This window comes from Notamacropus eugenii, chromosome 5 (genome assembly GCF_028372415.1).
Source record: "Notamacropus eugenii isolate mMacEug1 chromosome 5, mMacEug1.pri_v2, whole genome shotgun sequence".
NCBI classification, from domain to species: Eukaryota; Metazoa; Chordata; class Mammalia; order Diprotodontia; family Macropodidae; genus Notamacropus; species Notamacropus eugenii.
In genome coordinates, this window is record NC_092876.1 from 134884712 (window position 1) to 134897225 (window position 12514).

Below are 12514 nucleotides of genomic sequence, written 5' to 3' on the forward strand. Positions count from 1 at the left end.
AAGATGGGAGCTATGACTGAATGAATCTTCCCTAATTTATAACAAGAGTTCTTAACCTTCTGAATTGTAGATCCCATTGGTAGTCTTTTGAATCCTCTGGAACCCTCAGAATAATTTTTTTTAATAAATAAAATATATGAGTATAAAGAAAGCCACTTACATTGAAATAGTTATCAAAATATTTTTAAAAACAAGTTTCTTGGTTCAGAACTCCTGATTTATAGGCAAGTTAGAGCTAAAGTATAGCTCTAAATGTGTGATCTTGTGATCTTATATTTAGCCCAAGAAAGATTTCATTGTGCCCCTCCAATGGAGCCATAGCAAGTGGGGGATCAAAGGAAAGAGCAGAGCCTTGCTAAGCCATAGGGTCCAAGCCCCATTGTATCTTTCAAAGGGCCCCAAGTCTATTCCCTGTAACGTATTGAGCTCTAGTTCAGCCCTAGCAAGCCCAAGTTGGGTCTCAGGACTCAGGCCACAGTTTGAGAGCTTTCTGTCTGCCCCTTTTTGCCTATTATAAAGACGAAAGGAGGTTTAGGCCTAACAGTCTCCATCTAGGGCTGGGCTAGAGCCAAACAGTGTCCAGTTTCTCCAATGGTTCTTGTCTCAGTGGTCCCTGAGGCCTATAGGGTCTGGACTATTTTGTCTCTGTTATCAGATTCATTTTCCAAAACTTGATTTTTATTATGCCAAAAAATTACTTCTGACCAACACAGTGTTCCCGGGTTTTGTGCCAGGCAACCTCCCCAGGGAGGGAGGGGAATTAAATGGAATAAGGCCACCAAGAAGGATTCTGTTGAACAGACCAGACCCTCTGGATAGACTGGAAGAGCAACCTTCCTACCAAAGGCAGGCTAAAGTAGCAACACCAGGAGCATTCCTTCTATCCATACTCAATCCTGTTCTCTCGCCTAGGATAAGGAGATAAGCACAGCACCATCCTATTGTTTAAGAAAGTTCCAAAGTATGGTTGGACATTTCTCTTTCATGTTACTCCCATTCTGAGTACAGTACCCACTTTCCTCAGGCCTTGCTGTGACTTCTCTCAGAACACAGTATCCCATCCCCCATAGCTCTGCCTTCAGGATCAGAGCATCCAATACTCCTCAATTTACACAGGGAAACCCAGAGATGTTAAGTGACTTTTCCAAGGGTAGACAGGTAACAAATGGCAATATGGGGATTAAAATTCCACCTTCTGACTTGAGATCCTCTTTGCCTAATTTGTCCAGAAATGACAAGAAGGTTCATTTGTTAAGAGCTTCATCTTGGGAATGTTTCTTACCCTGGGAACCTCATCAGTTTGAATTCATCACTGGTGTCCATCTAGTGACAAAAGGCATCAAGGTGGAAGCTGTCAGTCTGGGTAGAGACATACATATTCTTTCAGATCCTTAGCTGCCCATTTGACCTTTCCTTCTTCTACCTACCCTGCCTCCAGGAGCCGTTTAGTTGCTGGAGCAGCCGCAGGAAAGTTCGTGGACTTCACAGTTCAGGGATCCAGACTGTCACTGGAAGACTGTTTCCATAAGAGGAAGAAATTAATCTCCTTCCTGGCATAGATGGGGCTTCCCACTCTTGTCAAGGCTGTGACTTGGAGAGTTTTACCTTCTTTTCTGGGAGCGTGCAGTGTTTTAGCGCAATTCACAGCTATTGGCAGCTGCTGTAACAGCTGGAAGAGAGGCAGCAAGTACAATGGATGATGTAGTTCTTTGTAGAGACCAGCATTATAGTATCTGACCCAAAGGGAAGCCTGAAAGAGGGAAAGATCCTGGTACAGGCACCTCAAAATTTAAGACTCAGAATTATCAACCTAGTCCACCCCCATTCCCTCACCATATAGCTAAGGAAACTGAGGTAGGATCCTACCAGGCCTGAGAACATAGGTTCTTCGGAGTTGGAAAAAAAACAGCATTGGTTTGATGCCAGGACAGATGACTTAAAATATTTCTCTCCAAATCCTTTTCTTGCTTCCACCTTCCCAGTCTTAGGTAGGGAAAAGATGAGTCAGGGAGAAAGAATATCAAAAGGATCCTTTGGATAACAGAATCATTAAGGCCCTTAAGTATCTTATCCTGATTACTTCTATAAGGCCAGAATAGAAGCCAAAAGTAGATGGTAAGACTGAGCTAACCAGGGAGGAGGCAGCTCTGTCTCCCCAAGAACAAACTCTCTTTGTTTCCACTGATGTCACACTGGTCCCCACAGCTGGCCTGCCAAAGTGATTTCTTTTGGAAGTGCTGTCATTGTTGTCCTCACTCCAGCTAAGGCCCGGGAGCTTCCCTGGACATTTCCTCTATTTTGTTTGTTGGGAGATTGGGGTGGTTAAAGGCTCAAGAAAATGTCGTCTTCAGTAAATGCTTAGTAACTGTGTTTACACTTCTCCTGCCATCCTACTACTATACTATGTGGACCATGCATGTGGATACTGTACATTTGGTTTAGTCTGATCACAGTTACCATCATTGTTTTCTTTAATGTCATTCCTATTTCCTTGTATGAGTAACTGTGATGTTAGATGCTAAATACTGTGTGGCTTTACTGTTATTTTAGAAAAATAATTTTCTATAAAAGAAGTCTTCATAGATTTCTTTTTCAAAAAAAAGGAAAAAGAACATGTTGTCTTTTGTTTCAGGCTTCATCCGTATCACACATGCACACATAGACCTGCCTTTAATTGTAATTTTCCATTTCCCATGGTTCTTCTGTGCTTCTGGTTCCAAGGGGAAGGAAAGGAGAGGAGAATAAACATTTATACAGCACCTGCTGTGTGCCAGGCATTGTGCTAAGTGCTTTTTACAAATAATATTTCATTTGGGGATAAAAAGACCTCTGTTTTCATTGAGTTGCTAGCAAAATCTAAATGTTGTAGCTGAGAAATTCCTGATTAGGGAAAAGTAGGACTCTGAGTCCAATATAGAGATCTAGTCAAATCCCTGTTACCTCTTCCCAGTTGATGCTTAAGATTAACTCCAATTCTTGCTCCCTTTTCTTCCCTTAATTCTGTTTCCTAGGTGACCACTGACTGGGACCTGCAAAAGGGCACAGGGTGCACTGAGGGCCACACAGGGACCTCAGCAGCAGCCCCCCTGGCTGCTGGTATGATAGCCTTGATGCTGCAGGTGAGGCCATGCCTCACTTGGCGTGATGTCCAGCACATCATTGTCTTCACAGCTACCCAGGTAATGGACTGCTGGGTAGACAAGGTAGACAACCTTGAGCTGAATGCCTGTGGAGACTGGTTTTCTGGTGTCCTTTGGTTCCCAGGGCCTATGGTTGCCAGGTAGCCACACATTCCAAGTTATATCTAGGCTTTAGTGCCTGTGTTATACAGTATGATAGAGTAGAAGAAACATCAAATTTGGAATCAGATCTGGATTCAAATTCTGGCTCTGCCATTTACTAGCTGTGTAACCTAGCATAAGTTTCTTTTCAGGTTCTTCATATCTAAATGAGGGAATTGGTCTTCAAAGCTTATTTCTTAGCTTCATGTGTCTGATATTAGTTAGGATGTTGTGTTCTGAATTTGGAGTAGGTATGAGAAACCCAGTCTTCTCTCTGAGTCATAATTTATACATCTGTCCCTGATTGACCTGAGAAGACAGAGCTTTGGCTAGGTTCCTTAACTGTGGTACCTGTGTATGCTTGCTCCAAAAAAGCTTGCCCTAAATATCATGAGACTCCCTTTCTAGGGAATCAATTCTTTATGACCTTGTGGGAAGGCTAGATGATAATGGCCCTGTTACAGTGAGAGTTAAATTCCTCAGCTTCTGTCCAAGGTCAAAGTTCTCACTAGGGTTGGATCCTTTTCAGTATGAAGATCATCGTGCAGACTGGGACACCAATGAGGCCGGCTTCAGCCACAGTCACCAACATGGCTTCGGTTTGCTCAATGCTTGGAGGCTGGTCAATGCTGCCAAGGTGAGCAAGGGGCCTTTCATTACCAACTGATCAGGAAATAGAAGAGTTAAGAGATCTCCTGAATCCAGAGAACCCAAAAAGAGGAAGTCAGGGTAGACCTACAGAAACCCTTTGTATATGCCTAGAGGTATAGACTATAAGAGAAACTCTCAGAATATACCCTAAGTGCTGTATCATGTTGGAAAAAAAAAGTTTAAAAGTGAAATGCCTCCAAGGATGTTCTTGATGTCACTCTTCAGCAGTTATTAGTCCTTAATATGAATTGAGATTCATATTTAGACTCAAATCCATTTGTAGTCCATTTTACAGATAGAAAAGCTAAGTCCCAAGGCTGAATCTGAATCTCCTAAGCTATCAGTAGCAGGACTCTTATCAAAAGCCTCCTCACTCTCAGGGTATACTATTTCTCATCTTTCATCCAAGGCCTAACTTTCACCTCCTATTTATTAACCTGGAGTCATAAGGAGTATTCTAGGATGTCAACAGAAGCCCCCCTTGCAATTTGTGAAGGGTGTAGGGAGGGAGTATAGTAAAATGAAAAAAGTAGAGATCCACTCTAAAGATTGATTCAGGCAGTTGAGAGCTGTATTCTGTGGGACAACCTACATAATGTCAAAGGGAGTATTTGTTAACCTGCATTTATTCCCTTTCTTTCTGTTTTCCTTTAATAGATCTGGACATCTGTCCCTTACTTAGCTTCATACATAAGTCCCATGTTAAAAGAGAACAAGAGAATCCCAGTGTCCCCCCACTCCTTGGAAGTCCTGTGGAATGGTAAGTAGCCAGCAGAGAAAGAGTTAATGTTAATCTTGGGGCGGGTGGTGTGGAAGTTAAGCCAGTTTCCCCTCCCCCGTTCGGAGGGCTGAGACCCAGCCAGACCTGTGCAGTTTTCTTTGACCATTTTAGGATATGTTGCTGCTTCTGAGTTGGCTGGCCCTTTGCTGCTTAAACAAGACCTTTCTCTTTAGCTGCTACTAGTGGGAAGGAAGTAGCTAAGCAGACCATTGGAGAGGCTGGTAGGAGGGGTGGGATTAGGGCAGAAAGAGACTAGACAGAGTTTAAGGATAGTTCCCTTGAAATCCCAAAGGTCCTTTGCCTTGGCTTCCCAGGCCAGGAGTTGTTTGTCCTCTCTCCTTAATTTGTGGTCTGTCCTTTAGGTTATGTTAATGAAAAAGCTTTCCATTTGGTATTATCCCTGCCACCAAAGCTTTTTTCTTTGGCTTAGGAAGACTACTGAGTTTTGTTTTGTTAGGAAATGGTATAGAAGAAGCTAGCAAGGTCTCTCTGGGCCTCTAATTCATCTCTTCCTGGCTTCAGAGGATCATGTCATAGATGTGTTCAACTCCATTTTACAGATGAGAAAACTAAGGTGCACATAAGTTACATGATTTACCCAAGGTCACATTGGTAGTAAATGGCAGGGCCAGTATTTGAACTTAGGCATGAAGAGTACCCAAGATAAGAAGCTAGAGCATTTTCTAAATAGGAGAAAGGGAAGAGAAAGAAGAAAAGGAGTATGGAGTACGAATTTATTAAAGTACCAGTGTGCCAGGCACTATGGGAAGTGCTTTACAAGCATTATTTCATTTGATCCTCACAACAAACCTGTGACATATAGGGGCTATTATTATTCCCCCTTTACAGTTGAGGAAACTCAGGCAGACAGTCATTAAGTGACTTGTGCAGGGTGATATAACTAGCAGGTGTCCAAGGCCCAGCACGCTATCCACTGTGCCATGTATCTTCCTGAAATGGGACTAGGAAGATAAAGTCCTTAAACAGTGATTCCTGGAGAATGATGACCTCTGAATAGGTTTGGAATCCCTGACCTGGCAGGACTATCTGTGTCCTGTCCTCCGAATTCATCCTCTTCCACCTCCTTATGGGAAAGAATTGCTGGAGTTTGCAGGATGGTGAACTTGGAATCATTATTCTTAGAGGTCTTAGTTAAAGGACTGACTGCTATACACTGCTGTTTGTATTGTATGACCACTGGCAAGTCAGTTTCCTCACTGGTAAAAAGGAGATAATATTTACATTACCTTAGAGAATTGTTGTGAGGAAAATGCTTTTGAAAACATTAAAGTACTATAGAATTGTTAACATATCTCAACAGAGACAGCATGATGTAATGGAAAGAGGGCCAGTTTTGAAGTCCACTAGATCAAGGTTTAAGTACTATGTCCTATGACTTATACTATTAGTAGGACCTTGCATAAATCACCTGACTTCTCAGTACCCTAGGAAGCTCTCTATAGCAGTAAGTTACAAATGTGCATCACTGAAGGAAATTTGCATTAAGAGTTCCCTAAGAGGATGAAATCAAGTCTGGATCAAAAAAAAAGTAGAATTCAGGCTGAGTTTATAAGAAAGGAGAATGATCAAATATATACTCAAAGGAGGAATAATTTGGGAGAAACAGAAATGAAGTAAGAAGTGGGAATGGACCATTCCCACTTTAGAAGCTATTTGTGGATGTAATGAGGCCTCTCTGTCTCCCTCAGCTATATCTACATATTCTTAGTTTTCCACTACATGGGAGAAAAAGTAAGGGTGTGATTCACTTCATTTCTCATAAAAGGAATCCTGACTTGGAATGGTTAGAAAGCAACAGCCTAGGGCAGAGAAGTGAATGTTCCTGGGAATTTGGCCAACTGGAGCCCCTTGGCTTTGAGCGGGGGTATCTTTTAACCCTTTCCTACCCTCCAGGATTGTTCTCAACGTTTGTAGCTAAAGGGAGCAAAATATCTCTCTAATATGATAGGACTGGAATAAATAAATGAGCCTTAACGTCCTTCCAGTTCTCAGGTTTTATGATCTGCAGTGAAAAAGCATTCTTCCTCGATGCCATGCAACAAATTTATCCAGATCCTTCTACGTCTAGGCAGCTCTTTGTTTTTGTCATTAGGGAATGTCATCTCTAGAGCAGAAAAAATGAGAGGGGGGCAGGACTCCTAGAGCACTGTCTGGAGAACAAAGAGTCTTTAGACCCTGGACTCCCTTCCCTGCTGAATGAATGCTTTCCCTAGGAGATTACCTGGAGTTCCCTCCAAATAGGAAGCCAGCCAACCAGCAAGTTGCAAACCCCTAGAAGGAAGAACAGGGCCTGGCATTGTTGGGATCCTGTCTAGAGCTGAAAGAGAGGTAGAGGAGTCCCGTCTTGTTGTTTGTCACCCTGACCAGGAGCTCCTTAGGATCTTTATGACTGTTGGCTCCCAGCCACTCATGAAGCGTCTGTCTCCCTCAGGGAAGCTCAGAAGCCAATCCACTTTTCCCCTGAGCCTAGATAACTCATTGTCTGGGTGGAGAGGCCACATTTAGCCCTGTGAATGGGGGTAGAGAGAAAACTGAACACTCATGATATAAAAGGGAAGAGTTAAATCGGACCAGGACCTTGGGGCTGGTCTCCTCTGCTATCTGGATTCAGGGGAGTTCTTCACACCTACTTCACTTCTTTTATTACAACTTGCTCCTGATACCCTTACAGTCTGTCTTTAGTCAATACCACTTCCTTGAATGACTCCAAGTTTATTAGAGCCCACCTAATTAATAATTAAGTGAATTGTTTTTTGTTAAACCTTAAAAAGTACCGTAGAATTGTTAACATAGCTCAACAGAGACAGCATGACAGAATGGATAGAGGCCCAGTCTTGAAGTCAGGTAGATCTAGGTGTAAGTATATACTATAACACATATTACTAGGAAGGCTTCCAAGGACCTTAATACCTTTTCCAGGACCCTCTGTAAAACATTATAGATGGCCATCATTGAAGGAAACTTCTACATGATGGGTTCCCTAAGATGAAATCAAGTTGGGACCAAAAACAATTAGAACTCAGCCAGAGGTTATAAGAAAAGAGAAGGATCAAAGATATGTTCAGAGTAGGAATGACTTGAAGGAAACAGACAACTGAGAAGTAAGAATGGTCCATTCCCCATTTATTCATAGAGGCATCTGGGAATTTGGCCAGTTGGAGCACCTTGGCTTTGGGCTTAGGTGTCTTTAAGCTGGAGTATCTTTTAACCCTTTCTGACCCTCCAGGATTAGCCCCAATTTTTGTGGAGTCAAAGGGAGCAAAATATCCCAAGTCCTAATCTGTAACACGAAAGAGTTAGAATAGATGAGCATTAACATCCTTTCCAGCTCTCAGGAACAAAAGCAGAACAAGAAATCTTCCCCCATGCTGCCCAACAAATTTGTCCAAATCATTTTAGATCTTGGCAGCTACTTGTTTTTGTCATTAAAGAATACCAAGGCATTCATCTTTCTTAACCTTCCTGCTACATTTGACTTACCAGCCTTCTTTGAAACTTCTCTTTTCTTCTGGCTCCTGTGACACCTGACTATGTAGAGAGCTATTTCTCTAACAGGTTTCTTTGTCTCCTCAGTTTGTTTCTCTTTCTACTACCCAACTCTGGGTATCTTCCAAGGTCTGCAGCCATTTGCCCTTCTCCCACTTTTACTAATGGAATAACCACAGTTTTCAGATCCTCCATAGTTCAGTCTTCCTTTCTAGTTCAGGGGAATGGATATGGAACTTGAGAAGAAGAAAACATCTCATTGCGGATCAAACAGACTGAAGTCCTGTCTCTGTGTGTGTGTGTGTGTGTGTGTGTGTGTGTGTGTGTGTGTGTGTGTCTGTGTCTGTGTCTGTGTGTATACATATATACAGTGTCACTCTGAGTCACTGTACAGAAATTCACATTGGATGTATATTCATGAGTGTATTGATGCAGGTCCGCTTTCTGGATTCTAGGTACAGAGTGGGATTTGGAGAGAGGTTGGCAGAAAGTATTCAAGGAAAGGGAAGTGAAATTCAAGTTGGCAAACAAGTTCTGTGGGGTAGGCTAGAATAGGTTAACTATGCTAAAGCTATTAGAACAGAGGGGCTGCAATGGGGAGTCTGAGGAAGATGTATTAAAGGGAAACACAAAGAAAAGTTCCTGGAAGATCTTTGAGTTTAGATATGCTGAGTAATGGAGAACCATAGTGGGTTCCTGATCCAATATGTGCTTCCTGAGCTCTCAGCTCACTTATAATAAGAGGGTCAAACAACAGTTGGTCAGAATATTACAGGGGTTTCTTTGCTAGCACCAGGGCAGGACTCTGTTACTTTGTGCATACTCGAATTCAGGTCGAAGTCCTGGATGGCAGTCCCAGGGTAATGAGGAGCACTAGCACACCAGAGCTTGCAGCTACAATAGAGCAAGGATCCTCATCACAGTTCCAGGGCAGAAAAGAGTTCTTGTGGTCACTTGCAGACCATAGCACAGGCCGGGAGAGTGGTAAACATGTCTCCTTAGGTCCTACCTACCACACTAGAAAAACTGAAAACTTACAGGCTCCTAGAAGTATCTCAGAAAACAGCTGCACAAAACTCCTGAAGGTTGGTACAGTTAACTCTCCACCCTGAAAATAGAGCCCTACTTTAACAATGAGTTAAAATTCAAGAAATAGTCTGAGAAAATGAGCAAACAACAGAAAAAATTCTGACCATAGAAAGTTACAAGGAAGGTCAAAACACACACACTCAGAAGAATATAAAGTCAAAGCTCCTACATCCAGACCCTCCAAGAAAAATATGAATTAACCTCAGGCCATTGAAGAGCTCAGAAAGGATTTTGAAAATCAAGTAAGAGCAGTAGAGGGAAAATTAGGAAGACAAATGAGGGAAATGCAAAAAAATCATGAAAAACAAGTCAACAGCTTGGTAAAAGAGACAAAAAAATTCCCAAAGAAAATAACACCTTAAAAAAAGATTCTAGATCAAATGGTAAAAATGGTACAAAAAGCCAAAGAGGCAAAGAATGCCTTAAAAAGCAGAATTGGCCAAATGGGAAAAGAGGCACAAAAATTCCCTAGGAAAAAAATTCCTTAAAAAGTAGAATTGGCCAAATGGAAAAGGAGGTACTGAAGAAAATAATTCCTTAAAAATTAGAATTGAGCAAATGGAATTTGAGCAAATGGAGAGAAATTGAGCAAAATGGATTTTACGAGAAATCAAGATACAATAAAACAAAACCAAAAGAATGAAAAAATAGAAGACAGTGTGAAATATCTCAGAAAAACAACTAACATGGAAAATAGATCCAGGAGAGAGAATTTAAGAGTTATTAAACTACCTGAAAGCCATGATCAAAAAAAGAGCCAGGACATCATCTTTTAAGATATTATTATGGAAAACTGCCCCAATATTCTAGAACCAGTGGGTAAAATAGAAATTGAAAGAATCCACCTATTGACTCCTGAAAGAGATCCTAAAATGAAAACTTCGAGAATATTCGCCAGAGCTCCCAGCTCAGGAACAAAATATTGCAAGCAGCCAGAAAGAAACAACTCAAATATCATGATGCAACAGTCAGGATAACAAGATTTAGCAGCTTCTACATTGAAGGATCAGAAGGCTTGGAATATGATATTCCAGAGGCAAAGGAGCTAAGATTAAAAACAACAATTACCTATCCAGCAAACCTGAGTATAATCCTTCAGGGGAAAAAATAGATATTCAATGAAATAGAAGGCTTTCAATCTTCCTTGATGAAAAGACCAAAACTGAATAGAAAATTTGCCTTTCAAATATAAGACTCAAGAGAAGCATCAAACAAGAAACAAGTAAAATTAAACAAGTAAACAAAAAAGAGAAAGCATAAGGGACTTAATGAAATAACTAAGCTATTTGCATTCCTACATGGGAAGATGATATTTGTAACTCATAAGACCTTTCTCGTTATTAGGGCAGTTAGAAAGAGTATAGATAGAGAGAGAGAGCACAGGTGTGAGTTGACTATGAAGGGATGATATCTAAAAAAAAGGGGGTAAGAGAGGAATGTACTGTGAGAAAGGGAAGGGAGAAGTAGAATGGGGTAAATTATCTGACATAAAAGAGGCAAGAAAAAGCTTTTACAGTGGAGGGAAAGATGGGGAGGAGAAGGGAGTAAATAAATCTTATTATCATCAGAATTTGCTCAAAGAGGGAATAACATACAACTTAAATGGTATAGAAATCTATCTTACCCTACAGGAAAGTAGGAGGGTAAGGGGATTCAGATGGGGTGATGGTGATAGAAGGGAGAGGATTTTGGTGAAGGGGTAATCAGAGGCAAAACACCTTTGAGAAGGGACAGGGTGAAAGGAGAGACAGAATAGAATAAACGGGAAAATAGGATGAAGAAAAATATAGTTAGCAACAGTAGCTGTGAAAAAAATTTTGAAGCAGATTTCTCTTGATAGAGACTTAATTTCTCAAGTGTATATAGAACTGAGTCAAGTTTATAAAAGTAAGAGCCATTCTTCAATTGATGGATGATCAAAAGATATGAACAGTTTTCAGATGAAGAGATCAAAACTATCTATAGCCATATAAAAGAATGCTCTGGCTCAGTATTGATTGGAGAAGTGCAAATTAGAACAGTTCTGAGGTACTACTTCATACCTATTAGATTGGCTAATAGAACAGAAAAGGAAAATGACAAATGTTGGAGGGGATGTGGGGAAAATGAGTCGTTAATGTACTGTTGGTGAAGTGGTGAACTGATTTAACCATTCTGTAGAACAATTTCAAACTATAAACCATGCATACCCTTTGACATAGCAATACCACTACTAGGTCTGTATCCCAAAAGAGATAAAAAACAAAAGGCAAAAGGACTTATATGTACAAAAATATTTTTAGCAGCTCTTTTCTGGTGGCAAAGAATTGAAAATGGAGGGGCTGCCCATCAATTGGGGAATGACTGAACAATTTGTGGTATGTGATTATGATGGAATACTGTTGTGGTATAAGAAATGATGAGCAGGATACTCTCAGAAAGACCTGGAAAGACCTACATGAACTAATGCAAAGTGAAATGAGCAGAACTAGGAGAACATTGTATATACTAACAGCAATCATTATCAACTATGAGCTTGCTAAGTCATTTACAGCTGATCGTCTTACAATATTGCTGTTACTTTGTACACTTCTCTTTGCATCAGCAAAGTCTTGCAAGTCTTTTCAGCTTGGCTGCTTTTGGCATTGCAGTGGTCCAAGACAACTCAAGCATTTCTGATAGTGAGTGCTGTCCATCCCCAGGAAAGGAACTAGTGATGTTTGGATACAGATTGAGACATGCTTTTTTTTTTTTTTTACTTTATTATTCTTGAGGGTTTGGGGTTCTGGTTTTGGTTTGTTTTTTGGTCTGTGTTTTCTTTTATCACATGGCTAGTGTGGAAGTATTTTACTTCATGGCTGCACATGTATAGCCTATATGGGATTGCTTGCCTTCTCAGTGAGGAGGCATGGGGGGGAGGAGGGGAGACAATTGGGTACTCAAAAGTTTTAAAAATGAATGTTTAAAATATTTTTACATGTAACTGGGAAAAATAAAATAGCAAATACATTTTTTAAAGGAAAAAAGAAATTTTCAATGTGTTACTTATATACTGGGTGACCTTAAACAAACTATTTTACCTTCCTGGACAAGTTTTTGGGTTTGTTTGGTTTTTGTTTGTTTCTTTGTTTGTTTTTGTAGAATTGACAGAGTTGAACTAGTCCGGGGATTCTCAACCTTTTTTGTTAGCCTGGTGAATGAAGCCTATTGGCCAGCTCCTCAAAAT

General features: G+C 40.7%; 1 protein-coding gene across 3 annotated transcripts in view; it reads left to right on the forward strand.

The window, feature by feature from the left end:
* Nucleotides 1-12514, forward strand: part of PCSK7 (proprotein convertase subtilisin/kexin type 7) — a 29533-nt gene that overhangs the window by 12730 nt on the left and 4289 nt on the right. For all 3 annotated transcript variants that reach the window (XM_072610995.1, XM_072610993.1, XM_072610994.1), the window contains exons 10-12: nucleotides 3012-3179; nucleotides 3811-3918; nucleotides 4590-4692. In XM_072610995.1, the coding sequence (XP_072467096.1) occupies nucleotides 3012-3179; nucleotides 3811-3918; nucleotides 4590-4692 (379 nt within the window). The remainder of the gene's footprint in view (nucleotides 1-3011; nucleotides 3180-3810; nucleotides 3919-4589; nucleotides 4693-12514) is intronic.